The sequence below is a fragment of the Belonocnema kinseyi genome, chromosome 6, assembly GCF_010883055.1.
Source record: "Belonocnema kinseyi isolate 2016_QV_RU_SX_M_011 chromosome 6, B_treatae_v1, whole genome shotgun sequence".
Lineage (NCBI taxonomy): Eukaryota > Metazoa > Arthropoda > Insecta > Hymenoptera > Cynipidae > Belonocnema > Belonocnema kinseyi.
In genome coordinates, this window is record NC_046662.1 from 78235227 (window position 1) to 78256437 (window position 21211).

Genomic DNA, 21211 nt, shown 5'->3' on the forward strand with positions numbered 1-21211 from the left:
AAGTTTTTATTTTTTAAGAACTATTTATTGAAATAATAAAATGATGATAATTGTTATTTATTACGAAGATATAACAAAAATGAAGTTCTATCCCATGCATTTGGTCCATAGTTTTCCCCTCATCAATCAACGAAGTGAAGTTAGCTGGTGATTAAAGTGAAAGTAACTAATTGCTTGGGGGCTTATTGTGAGAGTTTAGGTAATTGGGTATTTGGAAACAAGTGTGAGCTAAAGGTTGAATGTCTGACGATCTCCTATGAGAGGGGAATTTTAGAGATTTAAAAAGCCTAAAAGAAGGGTATACATGGAGTAAAAAATGTAATGTTGGGTTGGAGTTCTCAATTTCAGGCATTTTATGGTTTTTCAAATTTAAGGATACATAACAGGAGGTAAAGAGGAAAATGAAGGACCAACTGAGAACCCAGAAGTAAGATTTTTACCGCAATTTATAGGTAATATCTATTTGAAAGTCCAATTGCCTTCACGGAAAAGAAATCTTGAGGCGAACGAGTGAATCGAGAATATATTAAACTCAAAGAAAGTGTCCACTTAGATTAGGTAACACGTTTAGTTAGTTTGAGTTAAACATTTAGTTTCTTTATGTAAATTCTTCTCGTAATCAGTAATTTGGACAAAGCTGTTAAGTTCGACATTTTATTATTTTCGACAGAGTGAAAATAATTTTATTATATTTAGATTAGAAAAACATTTAGTTGGTATAGAAATATATTAACTTACAGTAGTCAATTTTTTATCTGGTATCGAGAAAATGAGTTTACCGGAAATCCGCATAATGCATTTGAGGTCATGTTTGCTGTTTGCCTAGCGTGTTTTAATATTTCAATATAGTTACCGCCTACAGTCGAAAAAATTATTCGTTTTCAGCTAAATGTTTAGCTATAATAAGGAATAATATCCCTGTTATAACTCAATTTTTTTTACCATGTAGCCTATTTTCCAATCCACGATTTACAAAGAAATAGTTTGCATTTAAACAATTTCAAATGATGAAAAGAAACAAAAAATATCTCCTTTTTATATCTGTCTCTATTTATATAGAAACAAAAGTCTTGGGGTGCTAAAAACTTGTAGAAAAGTCCTTATCTCCAGCGCATTGTACCGTAGAATTGCGCCAGCTTTCACCCTCGGCACGTTCCATATCCATGCTGAGGCTTGCGAGCACGTACGATTCAATGTTTTCCAGGCGCTTTCTTTCTTTTTCAGACCGGACATCAATGCGATCAGGGGACTTCCTATGGCACCAGTACCCGTGAAAGCCACTCCCGCTGCAGTCAGCAGAGTAGCCACTGAAGACCGAGACTTACCTCGTCAAGGAAGCCTCGTCGATGGTGAAGGCATCAAAATCGTCATTCACGACGTCGATAGTGAAGTTGGTGAGTGTCGTCAGAAAAAGATACTTTTATGCCCCTTTATTTCATCCCGTACATTCTATTCCATTCCCGCAATTGTCGCATCCCATAAGCAATAAACATTGTGTTTTCCTAGCGGAATCCTCACATTACACACGTTACATTTATGCCTGTCAGTAAAACCGTCCTTGAGAAAATAAGAAAAAATAAACCTGAATAAAGTGCTTCTACAAATGTTTCCAAAAGGATTTCAAACCTTGTGTTTGGGGAAGAAAATAATCTTATGCTAATTTTTTTAATCTCTTAGGAGGAGGGAGACGTTAAAAGCTGCTATAGGGCTAAAGAGGGTAAGGAAAATCGATATTGTTACGTAATATTTTTCAACAAATTCCACAGATATTCTATGCTTTTAAAGGATAGTAAGGATTCAAAAAATTGCAAGTAATGTTCAAAGATCTATAAGGTTTTAAGATTTTTTAAACATTCCAAGGGATTTCAATTATTTTTACAGATTTCTGAGGATAACATTCATTTTAAGGGATTTTCAAGGAAGATTTAAGAGTCTTAGAAAATTTCGAATAATTTCAAGAAATATCAGAGTTCATGTGACTTCAGGGAATTTCAAGCAGTTCTGTACTATTTCAATGAAATTTCAAAGCATTTATTTACAGCAATTTAGGGATTTCAAATCATTTCAAAGATTTATAGAAATTTACAATATTTTAAGGTATATCCAAGTATTTAAAAATTTTTTTATGAATTATAAAGATTCGAGAATAATTTGGAAGATTCAAAGGAATTTGAATAGATTTTAAATTACTTTAAAAGATTTAAATCAATTTTTAAGAGCATTACTAAATTGTATGTATATATACACCATTAAGCCATTTCCCTTTCGGGGTAGGCGTGACTCACTCGGTGGGGAAAGGAGTAATGTGTAGAAGGGATCGAGAATTTTCAGATTGATTCAGAATTTTCCTCTTATTTAGGCCAAGGTCTTTTGTTTCAGGCGTCATTCACTCTACTGACACTCTTTTTTTTAACTATTTGCCGCCATACTTTCCTGTCCTAGCATACTCCTCTAGCTTCTTTTACGTCCATGCATTTCTTCATGCAGGCTCTCGTGTTTCTTTGACTTCTAATGTCTCTTCTAACTAGGGTCTCATTCACACATTCTAACCATTCTTTCCGCGGTCTACCTCTGGGCACGCTGCCATTTACTTTACCTTGATACACTTGCTTCGTTAGTCGTTCATTTGGCATTCTCTCAACATGCCCGAACCATCTTAACCGATTTCTTTCCCATGTGTCTGCTAGCATCTCTTCTGCACCAAATTCTTTTAGAATCATCTCGTTACTTACTTTCTCCATCAGAGTTTTCCCGTATATTATGCGCATGAATCTCATGTCAATTGCGTTAATTTTACTCTTATCCTTTTTTTGATAAGTCCATGTCTCGCTACCGTATAGTACAGTCGGTACAAATACGAGGTGTGTTAAAAAAATAAGGTGACTTTATGGTTTTCTCAAAAAATATTCATTTGTTCTTCAATATTTATGTTGTCCCCTTCAAAGTAACCCCCCTCAGATATACTACACTTGTGCCAACGCTTTTTCCAATCATTGAAGCACTTCTGATAATCATTTTGTGGTATAGCTTTGAGTTCTTTCAGCGATGCAGTTTTTATCTCCTCAATCGTTGAAAATCGATGTCCTTTCATGGGTCTCTTCAGTTTTGAGAAAAGAAAAAAGTCACTGGGGGCCAAATCCGGTGAATATGGAGGCTGAGGCATGACTGTGATGCTGTTTTTGGTCAAAAAATCTTTCACAAGCAACGATGAATGAGCAGGTGCATTATCGTGATGCAAAAGCCGCGAATTGTTTTTCCAAAGTTCCGGACGTTTTTTGCGTATCGCCTCTCGCAAACGGCGCATAACTTAAAGGCAATACTCCTTATTGACCGTAGGATCTTGTGGTAAGAATTCCTGATGCACTACGCCACGGTAATCAAAGAAGACAGTGAGCAAAACCTTCACATTTGACCGAACTTGACGTGCTTTTTCGGTCTTGGAGACTCAGGATGCTTCCACTGAGACGATTGGGCTTTAGTTTTGAAGTCATAACCATATATCCACGATTGAGCCCCAGTTATAACCCTTTCGAGAAAATCAGGATCATTATTGACTTCATTCAACATCTCTTGAGCGATCCGAAAAGATACCATGGCATGAGCCAACCGATATGCCAACATTTTCAGCAATTTCTCTAATGGTAATTCGGCGATTTTTCAACACCATTTACTCCACTGCTTGAACGTTTTCATCTGTTGTTGACGTGCTGGGACGTCCAGGGCGAGGTTCGTCTTCGACATCCTCTCGGCCTTCTTGGAACAGCTTGTACCATTTATACACATTTTTCTTACTCAGAGTAGACTCACCGTATGCAACTGTCAACATTTCAAGAGTTTTAAAGCACTGGATTCCATTTTTCACACAAAATTTAATGCAAACTAAACCCTTCTAACCTTTTACGCCTTTGCCAGAAAAATAACACGAGATATATAGTCAAAACTGTGACCTACGATGTTCAAAGTTCTCCTGTACGCTTCTCTCTTTGCTTTTTGGGAAGCCTGAATTTCATCATTCCATCACGCATCACCAGACATTCTTCCTACAACTGCAGTACCACACACTTCAATCGTACATCTCACAAGGATATCCCGTGACTTTGTCCAGGCGCCATCTATATCTTTGTTTTTTATACGGTCCTCCCATGTTGCCATATCACTGCTTTCGATTATCTTATTTTGAAAATCTATTAGCATATCCGGTTTCTGTAAGTTCTCAATTTTGATTCGCGTTTGCTTTATATGTAATTTCAAAAAAATTTTAAAGGATTTACAAAAGTTTAAGAAATTTGTCAAAATTTCATGCGGTTTTAAAGAATTAGAATCGGACAAATTTTGCAGTATCTATAAGCTTGTGGAATATTGTCAAAGATTTCAAGAGATTTTGGAGATTTCAGCAGATTTCTGAGGTTTTCAGTAATTTTAAGGAATTTCCGTGGAAATTTCAAGAGATTTAAAAAAATTACAAGATATTTCAAGAAATTTCGTCAGATTTCACGTAACTTCTGTGGGTTTTCAAAGGGATTCTGCAATATTCAAATAAAATGTCAAAGTATTTATTAACAAGAATTGATGGGTTTCACGTTACACCAAACTCTCGCTTTCAGTCAAGTGTCTATATATCCATACATACATGCATACATGCATACACACAAACATACATACATACATACATACAGGGAGTCTAGAAAGTCCCGGGACGGTTGGATATTTCCTCAGGTCTAATATTTTTCAAAAAAGTAAAGGTCATTTCTAAAGTAAATTTCGGCTTTCTGAAGGACAGCTTTGTTTATAAAATGAAAACCCCTTTTTTTACATCTGCAGTCGATAGAGCGGAAAATTCTACATTCAGGTACGTATCCAAGTCATAGGTCAATTGTAACGTTCAAGGTCAGTGAAAGGTTATTTGTAATTAACAAAGTTTTCCAAGAGGTCATAATAATTCCTGAAGTAAATTTCAACGATGAATTCAATGGTGACCTTCATTTTGGCGTTGAAGTTGACTTTCATGACTTTTTGTAGGTCTACTTTGTTTTTTTTTAAATGGAAACCTCCTGTTTTTTACATCTGCAATCGATAGAGCGGATACCCAAGTTATAGGACAATTGTAACGTTCAAGGTCAGTTAGAGGTTATTTGAAATTAACAAAGTTTTCCAAGAGGTCAGTGCAATTCCTGAAGTAAATTTCAGCGAGAAATTCATTGGTGAGCTCTGTATTGATCTCGGTTACAGCATTTTGAATATTGTAAATATATGAGGAAATTTTTCATTAAAAGTTCCAGGTGCTCTGGTGAGAGTTCTATTCCTCCTCGAAGAGTTATACAGTCCTATACCGTTTTTCGATACCTAAGTTAATACCTAAGGCGATACCATAAGTCCTATACCGTTTTTCCATACGAAAATTAGGAATCGAAACTAAATTTACGTATTACGAGTACATACTTACTATCTTTCGCTAAAAGATTATTATGGCGCAAGCTAAACTTTCGAAACGAGAGAGGGTATCTGTATTAATGATGCGTAGTTTGGGAGACCGAGTTCGATCTTATGATCAAGTTCGTTTGCTTTTTAATCACACTTTTCGTAATGGAGAAGGGTAAAATCCTGTCTCAAAATCAGCGATTGAAAGAACTGTAAGGCGCTTGATGAATCATGGATCTATCAAGGACCTTCAGAGAACTGGTCGGCCAAAATCTGCAGGATCTCCGGAGATGTAGATGGACATAGCCCAAGCATTTGTTGAAAACCCACACCTTAGTTTACGTCGAGCTAGTGATGAGCGTGACGTTGCTCCTGAAACAGTGCGAAATATTTTAAAAAGCATTAATTTCCATCCTTACAAAGTTCATCTAGTACAAGAGCTCAATGAAGGCGATCCTGATCGTCGGGTGGAATTTTGTGAAATTATGATAGACAGAATTGATAGAGATCCTCTTTTCTTGTACAATACAGTATTTTCAGATGAATCTACTTTCACTTTAAAAGGTGAAGTTAACAGGCAAAATTGTAGATATTGGTCCGACACAAATTCCTTTCTTCATCGATGGCAATCTCAATGACCGTGCATATGAAGAGCTTCTCAGAAACCAAATTGTATCAAGAATGAGGGAGATTACAGGCGATAATTTTCAAAATATTTGGTTCCAGCAGGACGGAGCAGCGGCTCATCACGGTAGGGACGTTCGAGCATATGTGGATACGCAGTTCCCTCATAGGTGGATTGGAAAAAGGGGTGAAATCGAGTGGCCTGCTAGATCTCTTGATCTGACGCCTCTCGACTATTTTCTTTGGGTTTAATTAAAGAGCAAAGTATACTCAACGCAACCGCAAAGCTTCGACGAATTGCAGAATCGGATTCTGCAACAAGCTACTTTGATTGATAGGGAGATGATTCGTAATGCTGTAATTCATTTTTACAATCCTATAGCTTTTTGTCAAGAAGCTCAAGGTTTTCATTTCGAACATCTTCACTGAAGCGTGAAAGGCAAGGCGACTCACGCTAATGAAGCACTCCAAAACGTGAGAGGCAAGGGGACTAACGCTAATCAAGCACCCCAAAGGGAATAGATTTTACTACGACCACGTCGTTGTTCCCGGGTAATGCTAAACGTAAACGTAAACTGCTTGGGAAAAATTCGAAAAAACCTTGAAGATTATCACCAAGATCAATACAGAGCTCACCAATGAATTTCTCGTTGAAATTTACTTCAGGAATTGCACTGACCTCTTCGAAAACTTTGTTAATTTCAAATAACCTCTAACTGACCTTGAACGTTCCAATTGACTTATGACTTGGGTACGTACCTAAACGTAGAATTTTCCGCTTTATCGATTGCAGATGTAAAAATGGGGGTTATTTAAAAAAACAACGTTAACCTTAAAAACGCCATGGAGGTCAACTTTGAGGTCAAAATGAAGGTCAGCATTGAGTTCCTCGTTGAAATTTACTTCAGGAATGACCTTCACTTTTTTGAAAAATATTTTACCTGAGGAAAAATCCAACCGTCCCGATACTTTTTAGACACCCTGCATATACAGGGTGCACACGCTGGGGCTTACATACATGGCGAATCGAATGCTACCCGAATTGCGCAATAGCAGGGGAGAAGCCATTATACAGGGGTATTTTCATATTTCGCGCCTTTAAAGTTGCATTCGGATCGGCCATGCGGTCAAGTCCGTGCATCTTTGGATCAAGTTTATCATAGTTTCTATGGTTGCGTACAAAACTTCAAAGGGATACAACTGTCAAAACAATATAGGTTATGTTGCATAGTAATTACAAATAATAAAAGTGTTTAATTAATAATGAAAAGAGACATGTGAACTGAGAAGTAAACGACATTTTTTTGTGCCAATAACATTATGGAATGTCTGCTAAGTAACAAATACTATAAAATTGTAATAATATTCTGTGCTTCCAGTGGGCGAAGAGTGAATTGTGTTTACCGCTTATTTAGGGAATAAAAGCAGGTACTATATGTTATGAATAGACAGGATTTATTTTAAATAAAGTGAATGAAATATTACATGCGTAAAATATAAATTGACATTATCAACATTTACTTACAGCGATCAGGGCAAACAGGTGAATCTGAACATAACCTCGAAATAATGACAGATCGGCCCGGCATGTTTATTATACTTTCGATTGATTGTTATTTACCAATGAAATGTTTGGTGGGTGGGTATGTTTTTTTCTCACTGACAGTGTCGGCAGCGATAATTTAAGTAATAATTACTTATTGTAAATTGAACAATCATTACTTATTAATCATTCCAATAAGTTAAACATTATTTCTGAATGCAATAGTTGATTACCATTGTTTTTTTTTCACTGAATGTTCCTAGAAGAAATACACATCAGGAAATTCAGATGGAATTAGTGCATTTCGGCATGGTGTATTTCCATAAACATTGTTGAAAAATCTTTATCTTCGGATCTGATCCCAGGACTGGGGATTGATCAGCCTAAAATTAATAATCTAAGTCATTTTGATGGTATAGGCGTATCAAAAAGATATTTCGAAGCAATCTAACTTGCCCGGAGTTTAATTGATACAATTTTTAGGGATGTTTTTTATTTTAGAAAATGTTTTCTCTGGACCTCATCTCAAAATTTGGTTTGATCAACCAATAAAATAAATTAAACACTAGTTGGCGATAGGATTGTACCAGTAGTAAATCTAGAAGAGAAATTTTTGGCCGATATTTACATTCCAATTTTTTTTAATTATTCTATTTTCGAACTTGCTATATCTGGATCTGATTTCCCAATTGGTATTTGATCAGCACATAAAATCAATTTTAAGTAATTTTGAGGGTATCGGTGTATCAAAAAAAAATCTCGATATAATTTGACTATCCCGGATGATAATTAATAAAGTTTTTAGGGATAATTTTTATTTTAGAAAATTTTTTCTCTGGACCAACTTTTTCTTTAAATTATTGTATTTTCGAAATTGCTATCTCTGGATATGGTTTGCAAAATGGCATTTGATCGGCTCCTAAAATCAATTTTAAGTAATTTTGATGGTATCGGTGTATCAAAAAAAATCTCGAAGCAATTTTACTAGCCCGGGTTATAATTAATAAAGTTTTCAGGGACTTTTTTACTTTCGAAAATTTTTCTCTGGACCTTATCACAAAATTTGTTTTAATCAACCAATGAATTAAATTGAACACTTTTTGGTGATAGGATTGTATCAGTAATAAATCTAGAAGAGTAATTTTAGGCCGATATTCACATTCCAATTTTTTTTATTATACTATTTTCAAAATTGCTATATCTGGATCTGATTTCCAAATTGGCATTAGATCAGCACCTAAAATCAATTTTAAGTAATTTTGAGGGTATCGGTGAATCAAAAAAAATCTCTAAGCAATTTGAATAGTCCAAATTTTATTCAATAAAGTTTTTAGCAATTTTACTATTTTATAAAATGTTTTTTCTGGACGCCATCCCAAAATTTGGTTTTATGAACCACTAAAATAAATTAAAGACCAGTTGGTGATAGGATTGTATCAGTAATAAATCTAGAAGTGAAATTTTAGGCAGAAATTTTTATTCCAATTTTGTTTTTAAATTATTCTACTCTCGAAATTGCTATATCTGGATCTGATTTCCCAACTGGCATTTGATCAGCCGCTAAAATAAATTTTAAGTACTTTTGATAGTATCGGTGTATCCCAAAAAATGTCGAAGCAATTTAACGACCCCAAATTTTAATAAGTACAGTTTTAGAAATTTTTTTATTTTAGTAAATTTTTTCTCCGGGCCTCATTTCAAAATTTCGTTTAATCAACCACTGAAATAAATTAAAAAATCGCTCAGAATAGTAGTGCATCGAAAAAAAATTTAGAAGCGAAATTTTAAGTCGGAATTTTTATTCCAATTTTTTTAGATCTTATTCAGTGATTATCTATTTTATCAGATCTGAAAATTAAAAAAGTTAAATTGCTTCGAGATTTTTTTTTTGATACACAGATACCATCAAAATTACTTTAAATTGATTTTAGGTGCTGATCAAATGCCAATTTGGAAATTAGATCCAGATATAGCAAGTTCGAAAATAGAATAATTAAAAAACAATTGGAATGTAAATATCGGCCCAAAATTTCTCTTCTAGATTTATTACTGGTACAATCCTATTGCCAACAGGTGTTTAATTTATTTTATTGGTTGATCAAACCAAATTTTGAAATTAGGTCTAGAGAAAACATTTTCTAAAATAAAAAAATCCCTAAAAATTGTATCAATCAAAATTCGGGCAAGTTAAATTGCTTCGAGATATCTTTTTGATACGCCTATACCATTCAAATGACTCAGATAATTAATTTTAGGCAGCAATTCTATCTGCATTTCCTGATGTGTATTTCTTCTAGGATCGATCTGTGTAAATAGCAATGGTAATCAAATTTGAAATTAAGAAATAATGTTTGACTTATTAAAATGAATAATAAGTGATGATTGTTCAACTGACAATAAGTAATTATTACTTAAATTATCGCTGCCAACACTGTCAGTGATAAACATACAAAACCACCAAACATTTCTTTGGTAAAGAATAATCAATCGAAATTATAATAAACATGCTGGGCCGTTCTGTCATTATTTCAAGGTTATGTTCAGATTCACCTGTTTGCCCTGATCGCTGTAAATCAATGTAGGTAATGTCAATTCAAAGTTTACGCATGTAATATTTCATCCACTTTATTTAAAACATATCCTGTCTATTCATAATATACTTGTTTTTATGCCGTAAATAAGCGGTATACACAATTCAGTGTAGTCCAACCAGATATCAATTGCTTTAAAAAAATGTCCGCCAATAATACAAATCCTTTTCGAAGGGAAGGAGATGAAATTTTTGCATTTTTGCCGGTTCCATCGACTTCAGCAATTTGAAACTTTTAATATCAATAAGAAAATTTTTGCTTTTACAGGTTTCAATAAAATTTTTTTTTAATATGCCCGCTGCGCGGACACAATCTTTCTGCGCGCAGCGCTTTGCGCCATAAATTGGAACTAAATTTTGTTTGGAATTTGATTTTAAAGAAGGTTCTCAAAGAACCTACGGCTTTAACGATTTCATTCACATTACAACACTCGTGCTTCGCGTTTGATCATCTGTGTCAAATTAAAAAATTTCATCGAAATAATTTGTAAATCTTGTTGAAATGTGCTAAGAATAACGCTTAAACTCGCGGATCTCTTGAAAACAAAAATTGCATATTTTTGAAAGTGATCAAACTTTTGTTATTTTTCTCTATTTAAAAAGTTTCATGAGAATAGTTTCGAAATACATATAAAGTCAAACCCTTCAATAGACCCCCCTTCTATAGCCCTTCCGAGAATTGATGCCGCGCCACAGGTAGGTGTAACAGGAGTTGGGGGGGGAGCGCGGAGTCTGCGGTTGTCACTCAGGCGAGCACTCAGGCGTGAACAAACAAAAGCAGAGTGGGCTATAATGAGTTAGTTCCGACCCACCGTGTCAGCCCCACAATCGGCGCTTTCGAAGAGTTTAATTTAATTTAAAATCTAGTAGAATTTAGGATTGATATTTCTTAAATAAACACAGAAAAATAAAGACAAAATTTTCTAAATTTTGAAAAGCATATAAATTTTTAAATTTCCATCGAAAGTAAAAATTTAATCAGGATAATTTGCAAGTCTTTTTATCGTACACTAGAAAATTTAACAAAAAATGATAAAACTCATAAATTTGTTTTCTTCAAATTTTTAAAAAGTTCTAACTTTTTAAATTTTCGTCTTATCAAAAAATTTAACTGAAATAATTTCCAAATATACTTTATATCTATTGAATAATTTAAAGAAAATTTTCTAATATATCAAAAAAAAAAATTTTTTTTCTATTTTTCTGAACATTTTCAAAATTTTTTAAAGTATATAACTTTTCTAAATTTAATTAACAGTTAAAATTTAATTTGGATAATTTACAAGTCTTTTACCCATCTATGAGAAACTTGAACAAAAATTTCTAAAATAAAAATAATATCTGTTTAACGAACTTAACCTTGATTTTGGGACACTTAAAAATTGTATCAAAGGCTGACTTGATAGAATGAATCCTTCAAAAGTCAGCGTGGCTACACATTTAGGTGACCATATATACAGACATACAGACAGCCACCGACAAAATGTTACGATTTTTGGAGTCTGTGAGTGTCGAAACGTACACTGTAAAAAAATATTTGTGTAAAATTACAAAGTTTCGGAAAATTACATATTGTATCATTGTAAATATCACACACTTCACTATGTGATTTTACAAAAGGATGTGAAATTGCAACCTATAGCGATGTAAATAAAAGAAGCCTCGAACAGCAGTGTGATATTACACACTCGATAAAAATAAAATAACACATTCCCTCGTACGAACTTTACATTCAGAAGGCAAAATTTAGTCGCAGCGTGTAAAAATACCATGCATCGGTAAAATCACTTTCGCGTGATTGAAAATTACAATGAGATTTTTAATTTTACCACCCGGTAATAAGCGTAGAATAAAGAAAAATTAATATTTTCAGATTTGAGCGCAAAAGTGGAGATTATTCTATTATTTTGAATGCGCGATTTTTCCATCTGTCTAAAATGCCACCATAAGAATAAGATTCCTCCTAAACGTATTCACTTCTATTTTCATAGCAACCGCCACACAGTTTTCTATTCTCCCAAAAAGAACGTATTTTCAATATATTTAATTCCTACTAATTGTACCGGTAACACACCTCACAGAGATATTTTTCATTCATCAGAAGCGGTCAAATTTTGATTTTATTTAATTCCTTCTAATAAGTTCTCAAAATATGTGTAATAAGTTGTTTTAGTTACTTCAATGGGGAATGTAAATTCTGAAATTTTAATTCTCTCCGATTCAACTGTGCCTCTCTAGAGTTAAAATTATTTAAATTTACACATTTGCATTGAGCTCTTTTTGCATTATTAAAGACGTTTAAATAAATTATTAAAATATACATAAATATAAATTTGAATATTTTTTGAATTTATAAGTTATAAAAAGATTTTATAATGAAAAAGAGGTTAAATCAATGCTTTCGTTAAATTTTACTAAGTCGATTGAGCGAGAGGAACAGGATTCTCACTTTTTCTGTTCCCGTTGGGAGATTTTTAGACGGAAGAAAATCGCGTGTTCATAGGAATAGAAATTCTTAATTTTTCTGAATTCAACGCTTGTTACCGGGCAAAGATCTTTAGTTTTACCCTGGCGGAAACTGTAAGATTTTTTATTTATAATTAATTAAAAATTTAGAATAATTAATCAAATAATATGCGAATACGAATGCGTCTCTCGTTTTCGTTGTTTGTCGATGCCTTCATCCTCTAATTTTTGAGCATTTTTATTCTTAATGCGAGGAAATTGACAGCTATGTTCAACTTTTTTGACAGCTTTCACACAAAAATAAATCGAATTCGAGCTATAACTATTTTGCCTTTTAGATTTTCTGCTATTGGAACGGAAAAATGCGGTTATTCAAAACGTATATCTTTTTTAAGGAATATTTAAACATAAAAAAGTACGCATAGTATCTAATGTGTTTTAGATAGGTGGTAAGGTGTCCGCCTTGTGTTTCTTCAATCTGCATGAAATTGTACGAAGTTTGAACCTCGAGTATTCGAAACCTGTCGCCCTATTAAATTTTATTTTATTCTTTCACATAATGAATTTTACATTTTCATGTGTAAAATTATCATCCGAATTGGAATATCACAACAGATGCAATTATGAAATTCATCGCTACGCGGATTCTTACAATTTTTCGTAGTGTTACTCCGATACACAAGGGTCCTTTTATTTACATCCACCAGACATGTATTTATTCAAAGATGATTATAAAAAATTAACGCACGAGACGATTCTCGTATTTTTATTTACATTGCAATTTCCATTAAACGAGTTAGCATTTTTTTTTATACATAATCAGAATTCACGTAATATGTACTCGTGTTTAAGAAACTGCTTAAGAAAAATTTACTAGATTTGGCAATGAATTGAACGCAAGATTTCGAGCAGATGAATTTGCTGGAAAAGTCTTGGGCTTAGAAGTTACATATTTTTTAAATTGTCCAATAAACTAACTTCAACATAGATGGATTCAACGCCATCTCAACTTTCAAACAGTTATTATTGTCGCAATAGATTTTTATTCGACAATAATTGTCATAAACCAATACACTTATATCACAGTTTCAGAGAAAAAATATTTTGATTTATTGCAGTTATTTCTTCACCAGAAGTATAATATCCTATCACAATGGATTGCTATTCAATTTAAACATTTTTACTCATAAGACTCCAATTCTCAGTAAAATCACTTATCCTTTCGTAAGAATGACATTTCTCTGAGTAGAAGAACATTGTTAGTTTAGAAAGGTCAGAAACTGCAGTGATTTTATTCATAAGAATTGATAAATACAATATAAATAAAAAAGAAAAGAAGTGACTGCAGAAAATAAAAATGTTGCATGTTGAAAAATGTGGATTTTATACAATATCTTGACAAAAATCACAAGTGTTGTTAAAAGCAATTCCTTATGGCAGGATAGTATTCTTAAGAGAGAAAGAAATGATACATGAAATAGTTACAGTTACGTTATAGAAAAAGGTAAAAAATTAAGATTTTTATCAATATTTTTCTAGTAGATAACACAGCTGTTTATAAGTTTTAATTTTTCAAGGAGTGAGTATACGAGTAGAGCCTTTCTTGCATGTCCTTCACGCTTCTAATTGTATGGTAATTCGGTTAATTAGGGTAATAACTAAGTTGTATTTGAAAAGACATGGTTAGAAATATTTCCAAAATAAACTTAATATTCAGAGTGTTTACTCAAATCCTGGAAATAAATTCCCTGATAATTCCAGGTTCTTTCCAGGAATCTCATGATTTTTTTTCAACAAAATTTTCAACAAAATAGTTAACTTACCAAATAAAACAATTATTTTGTAACTAAAAAATAATTCACCATAATATCAATTTTTACTTAAGTAATTAATTTTTAACAAAAAAAAAACGAATTCCACAAAATCGTTACATTTTCAATCAAATAGATGAATCTTTAATTTACCTTATGAATCTTCAACGAAGAAAATTAATTTTTAGCAAGAGTTTTTAACCTTTAATCAACTTTTGAACTTTTAAACTAAAAAATATGATTATAGAATGATTAATCAAACATTTTTATGTTCGGTTAAAAAAAAATCATTTTCAACCAAAAAGATTAATTTACAACTAAAATGATGGAATATTCAATTTATTTTTTTGTGGAAAATTGAACTATTAAATAAAAAAATGTTGTCTCTTTTTAAACTTCACCCCTTTTCCTAGAAAACTAATATTCTTGGTATTTTTAACAACGAAGGTAGGTTTTCAACTAAACACAGGGATTTCCAATTACAATTATGAATCATCAACAACAACAATTATTTTCAAGAAAGGGGTTCAACTTTGAACCAAGTAGTGGCATTTTCAACCAAAAATATGAATTCTCAACATAAAAGAATGTTGACATTTCAATTATTTTTATTATTATTACACCATTAAGCCATTTTTCCCTTACAGGGTAGGCATGTTTCACTCTCTCTCTAGCAATCACGCCAAGTGAAGATCCACACAAAGTCGTCATGTAAGGTTCCCCACTTGGGTGCATTAGTATCCAAGGTATTTTGTTTCAGGCGTCATTCACTCTACTGATACTCTTTTTATTAACTGTTTGTCGCCATATTTTTCTGGTCTGGCCTACTTCTCGAGCTTATTTTATGTCCATGCATTTTTTCTTTCCGCGGTCTGCCTCTGGGCACGCTGCCATTTATTTTAACTTGATGTACTTGTTTCGTTAGTCGTTCATTTGGCATTCTCTCAACATGCCCGAACCATCTTAACCGATTTCTTTCTCATGTGTCTACTAACTACTCTTCTGCACTAAAACTGTTAAATTTTCAGTTAGAAAAATTAATTTTCAACAATCTTCAACGAAGAAATTTATATTTTAACGAAAGTGTTCAACAATTTTCAGTTAAAATTAATGAAAATTTTAACAAATAAAACAAAATAAAATTCAACAAAGAAATTAAGTTTTACTTTCTTTTGTTGAAAATTCGAAAATTTAATTTAAATTTATCTAAATTTAACTTTTTGGTGCAAAGATGTTTTTTTTTTTCAAATTCGTCACTTTTTTTTGTTGAAACTGCAACTAACCGACTAACAGATTTATCAGTACTGTTGAAAACTTGTCTTTTTGGCTTAAAATTCAACTAGAAAAGATAAAAATAAAGATAAAATAATTCACTGGATTATTCAACTTTTCAGTGAAAACTAATTTTCAACAATAAATGAACCATTTTTAATAACAAACAAAATTTTTAACAAAGAAGTTAAGTTTTATCTTCTTTTGTAGAAAGTTCGACTATTTGATTAAAAATTGATATTCTTGGTTGAAAATTTATCTTTTTCGTTTAGAATTCAACGAAAAAATATCTATTTTCAACCAAGAATTAAATAGTTACATTTTGAGTTAAAAACAAATTTTCAACTAAAATGATGGAATATTTCACTGGATTAGTTAAAAAAATAAATTTCAACAATATAGTTAAGTTTCCAGGTATATTAAAGTTCTTTGACAATTCTATGTTTTCCAGGTGAGTAAACACCCTACATATATGAGAGGGGGAGGGGCATATTGTTACGACTTTTTACACGGAATTTAGAGATGGAAGCTAATTAGGGATTGTAATAATCATCCGTAAAGAGTCATTGATAAATTTAAAAACTTTTATTTTTCATAATATCTTGCAAAATTCAGAATCACATAAGATGGAGTAGAAATATCAAAATAAAAAAGTTTTCAATCATACTGAAAGAGAAGTAAAAAATATGGGTTTATAAGGTAGGAACAAGTGCGAGCATCGTATAACTAATTTCATTTGGATCTCGTTTCATATATTCTTGACAAACACTAGCAGCATCATCCAGGAAAGAATCAGGTGTTGATGGTCCCCGATTAATTGGCGAGATTTTTCCTCCAGCTGAGTGATAAGAGATTCGAAATTATTATTTATTTACAAAGACTGAAAAAAGTTGGAAACAAGGTTTCCAATTTTTTTCCAAAAGTTGTTTCCAACTTTTTTCAAGAGGTACATACACAGTTCGTAAATATGACCATCTTTTTGTACAAATGTCACATAATGACGACGTCTCCGTGTTGCTTCATTTTGAATCTGTAATTAATTACGCATAATGTGTGTTTAATCTTATCTTAACAGCTTTTATATTTTATAAGTATCTTCAAAAGTTCATAATATTTTTTAAACTCAGCACCTCAGACTGTCCTTCTTGAGACAATTCTTTATGAAGTTTAATAAGATCCTCTTCTTTAACTAGCAGTTCTCCACGTTCAGTGCTTGAAAGATTTTTTGTTTTTTCCAAAAATGTTTTCAAGAATCCGTCTTTAAGCTCAATCCTTTAATATGAAAACACAAAAAAAATCAAAGTATTTTAAATTGAACGCAAATTTTCATAATCTCAAAAAATACGCACTCATCAAGATTATTTGCAACACTATGAATTAAAGCGATCGTTCCACATACGTTTGATAAAAATTGCCTCAAAAAATAAATATTAGAAGACACGCTTGTGTCAGCTTCTTGACGAATTTCTGCTGATTCTTGCTGAAAAAATATTGTGATCATATGTAAAAATCTACTATTCGATAAATCATTTTTATGCAAGGAAAATTAATGAATGAATAGTATTTCAAATTATTATTTTTCCACTTTAGCGAATTTCGGAAGTGTTTACTTTTTCATGTTGCAAGTGTTAAATCATTAATTTTCAAAGTTTTCAATTAGTAAGCATATCCTTTTTAAGTTCTAAGCATAATTAAACTTTTAAGGTTTCCAATATTAGAAATTCTTCAATTTTGAGCTGTACATATTTCTATAATTTCAATTGAAAATTACAGTTTTGCATAGACACACTAAAACAGTTTAATTTTGGAAGGCTTTAAACTAAAGTTTTTTGTTTCAAAAGTTTAACTACGAAAATCCTTAGTTTGAAATTGACTAATTTGTGGTGGTTTTAAATTTCACAATTTTGTAGTTTTAAATTAAAATATTAAAGATATAATGGCAATCTTATTATTCAATCTTCCAAAACTGCAAAGGTTCATATTAAAAGCCTTGAAACTTTAGAATTTAATAATATTAGATTTCCATATTCTAAACTATTTGGTTTCAATTTTAAACGTACAAAATTGTCTGGTTTTTTAGAATTTTGGAAATCATAGAATATTCAATTGAAAGACTTGATAGCTGCACAATTTTCAATAAAAATTATTTATAATTAAACGTTTTTGAATTATATGCCTCTAGAATAAATTCAAAATAATGACGAATTAAGACAATTATTTCTTTCATTCAAGCCCTGAAAATAAGAAGAATATAAAACAAGGAATTAAAAATTAAATTATTTATTGTCTGACAATTTGCCAAAATATTCGACATAAACAAATATTCGAACTAAACATGAAAAAAATTTCTAATTAAAAAGCTTAAAATTGTACAATTTTGAACATTGGAATCATATAATATCTGAAATTGATACTTCAGCAAATAAAAAAAATTCTTTCATTTTGAATAGCTACAATTATAGAGTTCTTAATGTTCATGCTGAAGGCTCAAATTCTATTTTTTCCTTTTATAAGTTTCAATTGTGCTATAAACATTGAAGTTTTTAAATTTGTAAAAACATATTTAACATTTCAAAATTGTTTAATTTTCAAACAACTTAAATTTACTGAAAAAAGGTTCAAATTTCCAAGAAAGTGATTATAAAAATGTTGTAAAACCACAAATTTTAGCGAAAAGCATTTTTTTTAGTCTTGAATAAAGTTCGGATTCGTTTAAGTTTAAATGTTCCGAAATAAAATTGTTTTAATTTTTAATGTTTCCCATTTAAAATTACTTTTTATTTTAAGCGTTTTTTTTAGTATCGTTTAAGTTATGTGTTTATTTTTTTAAATTTCAAACGCTTACAAATCTAAATTATTATTATTTCAACAAAATTTCAAACTTTATATTAAAAATTATTTCAATAGTAGATTTTCGAAATGTTTAAGTTTTTAATGTTAGGAAATAAAAACGGAGACGTTTTAATGCGCGTGCTCATTTATTGCTATTTAGGGGTATAAAATATGACAAAAAGATATTTTAAAATTCAGTGAATATTTAGAAAGTCATTTTGCAATCTTTAAAAAACTAAATATAATTCTACCTGATCAGTCTCTGGATATAAAAGTAGCATGGCAAGAACCGGCTTAAGTAAAAAAGCCAAAGAGTCCGGATCTAAGCCATAAACGTCGACAATATTCCACTTTTTTGGAACGCCCAGTTTATGCAATAGCTAAACAATTTTAAAGCAATTTCAAAAGTATTAATTTTTGCACGCTGTTAATTTAATTATTTCTCTAATGTTTTATGTTTTTTTTCAACTTAAGAGTTCCTCTAGAGAAAGTTGTGTCACCACTTACTCACTTTCTGATTGGTGCCGAGCAAACAGAATCGAATGTTTTGAAATTGGCGCGACTCGGAAGTAAAATTTAATATTCAGACACGAATGAATACTAAATAAATATAATGAAAAAATAATAATGTGATGTAACAATTAAAAATGTCTGAGAAGTGAGGAATCTTGTTTTATCAGCTCAATTTTTTTGTAATGACATGAATTTTTTAAATATTAATGAATAAATTGACTAAATTCAATCTTATATTACAAATTTTCGAATTTCGGGGAAAAAATGAGACAAGACATAGGGGAAAAATTTATAATTGTATTGTTTATGAAGTAAAGCAAAGTAATTGAATTCTGAGGGTACTGATTTTTTTAAATACCTTTGAGTAAAATATTTCAAATAAAAATCAATTTAATTCAATCCTTGAGAAGACCAAAATGGTATTTTTTAAAACAGAGTTGACATCAGCCTCTCAATCCAGAAATCAATTTTCGTCTTCTTTTATTATTTACAATTTCCAAGGTGCACTGACTCGTGCACATACGATATAGTTCACAGACCAATTGTACGCGGCACTAGCTCTGGGTATCTATTGCCGCTTTCTTCCCATTGCGTTGGCCCTCCCTGGTATTTCCGATTCCGATTTCGCGTCAGCTAGTGGAGGTGGTAACATGAACAATTCTCCCTAGATAGTAACTTTTTTTCTTCCGTTGGCTCACCTGGCGACTACTCGTAAGTCTCCAATAGGCCTACCAACTGAAGAAAAAACTATAATCTATGCATTTGTAACAATACAAATGTACGAATAAAATAACTAAATATACAACTTATAATTAAATTATAAATAGAAAACATGCATTTATTAAATTATTAGTGAAGATTACGATACCCCAACAGAATTAATTTATTTCATATCGCCTTAAAGAACTTACCTTCGTCATAACCTGGAAATGAGAACAATCGTCTTCGTTTCAATATCTGCATGTACATATTACTTTAGATTTTATCAAATAAAATCACGTACCTCAGGATTAGATTCCAATGGAACCAAACTCATTTTGACCTTGTAAATTATTTAATATCACTAAAATTAAAAGTAAATTGATAGAATAGAATAGACACAAACAAAATATCAGACGAAATCAACAGAACGCCTCACGCATGCGTAGATACATTACAATCACAGTCGGGCGCTATTTTTAAATTTATATTTTTGCAAGTTTTTATCTTGGTAGTGAAAATATGCAAAAATTGTATATGTAAACTAAGAAGCATTTGTGCTTTTTTATACTAATGAGCGTTAAATATTACATAGCATTGATGTTAACGTTTTTTCGCTGAAAATTAGTACTTACAAAATCATTTTATCATAAAATCAAAATGCATTTTAAAGAATCATCAAGATCCTCAGTCTTCAATAATTTGAGGTTATGTTAGCGTTTTACACCCGGAATGGCTACTCTTATAACAAAATTCTTAGATTTCAAAAGGAATAAAGATATTTAACTATTTACGTTTTCCGGTTTTATTAGCGGTTTTTGACAAAAATAAACATTTATTAACAAAAATATTTAGAAATAAAACGTTCATAATTTGTTCATGAATTGTAGGTAATTTTAGCATTTTAGACAAAACTCATTAATACTTCAAAAAATATTTGCAGATTAGTGGTATATTTAATTTTAAATTATTTGAGCTGAAAGAATATTTACAAATTTCAATAACTTCAGGTTAAGAGGATGTGTTTCATCGGAAATTGCATATTCTTTTAAAAAATTATTAAATTTCAAAGAAAAGTGACGAAACCATTATAATTTGAACAAGATAAATAAAATCGCGAACAATTTTGGATTATTTTATGTGTTTTGTCCGATTAAATTTCAAAGATGAAATTTTTAAACAATTTCAGGTTACGTTAGCAATTCTGACCGAAAATCTAATATTCTGTACAGACAAAATTCAAAGTTAAACAATTCTTCATTATAGTGTGTTAGCGCTGCTGTTGCGAATAAAAAGTCATTACAGTTTAAAGTATATTTTCAATATTTGAATAATAATAGAGTATGTTAGCGTTTTTTTTACCGGAAATCGGTTATTTCAAAAAACAATTATTATGGTTGAAAAAATAAAAAGCAATTATTCAATTAATTTTAAGAATGATTC

At 31.3% G+C, this 21211-nt stretch overlaps 2 protein-coding genes across 2 annotated transcripts in view; one reads left to right on the forward strand and one right to left on the reverse strand.

Moving 5' to 3' along the window:
* LOC117174366 (regulating synaptic membrane exocytosis protein 1) overlaps window positions 1–21211 on the forward strand; it is a 522514-nt gene that overhangs the window by 288262 nt on the left and 213041 nt on the right. The window contains exon 10 of the mRNA XM_033363427.1: window positions 1225–1394. Coding sequence (XP_033219318.1) covers window positions 1225–1394 — 170 coding nt within the window. The remainder of the gene's footprint in view (window positions 1–1224; window positions 1395–21211) is intronic.
* Window positions 16371–20187, reverse strand: LOC117174367 (ubiquitin carboxyl-terminal hydrolase-like). Its single transcript, XM_033363428.1, has 7 exons — window positions 20073–20187; window positions 19981–19992; window positions 18808–18936; window positions 17074–17204; window positions 16855–16996; window positions 16679–16754; window positions 16371–16562 (listed from the first exon to the last, which is right to left on the reverse strand). Exons 1-7 carry the CDS (start codon window positions 20103–20105, stop codon window positions 16417–16419), a joined length of 669 nt encoding a protein of 222 aa, XP_033219319.1. The 5' UTR covers window positions 20106–20187; the 3' UTR covers window positions 16371–16416.

Excerpts from the sequence above, each read along its gene's own strand:
- LOC117174367 (XM_033363428.1), bottom strand. The coding sequence starts at position 20,105 with ATGAGTTTGGTTCCATTGGAATCTAATCCTGAG. Across the intron at positions 17,205-18,807 it reads TATATCCAGAGACTGATCAG|CAAGAATCAGCAGAAATTCG; the intron begins GTAGAATTATAT and ends ATATTTTTTCAG. Across the intron at positions 16,997-17,073 it reads GTTGCAAATAATCTTGATGA|GATTGAGCTTAAAGACGGAT; the intron begins GTGCGTATTTTT and ends TTCATATTAAAG.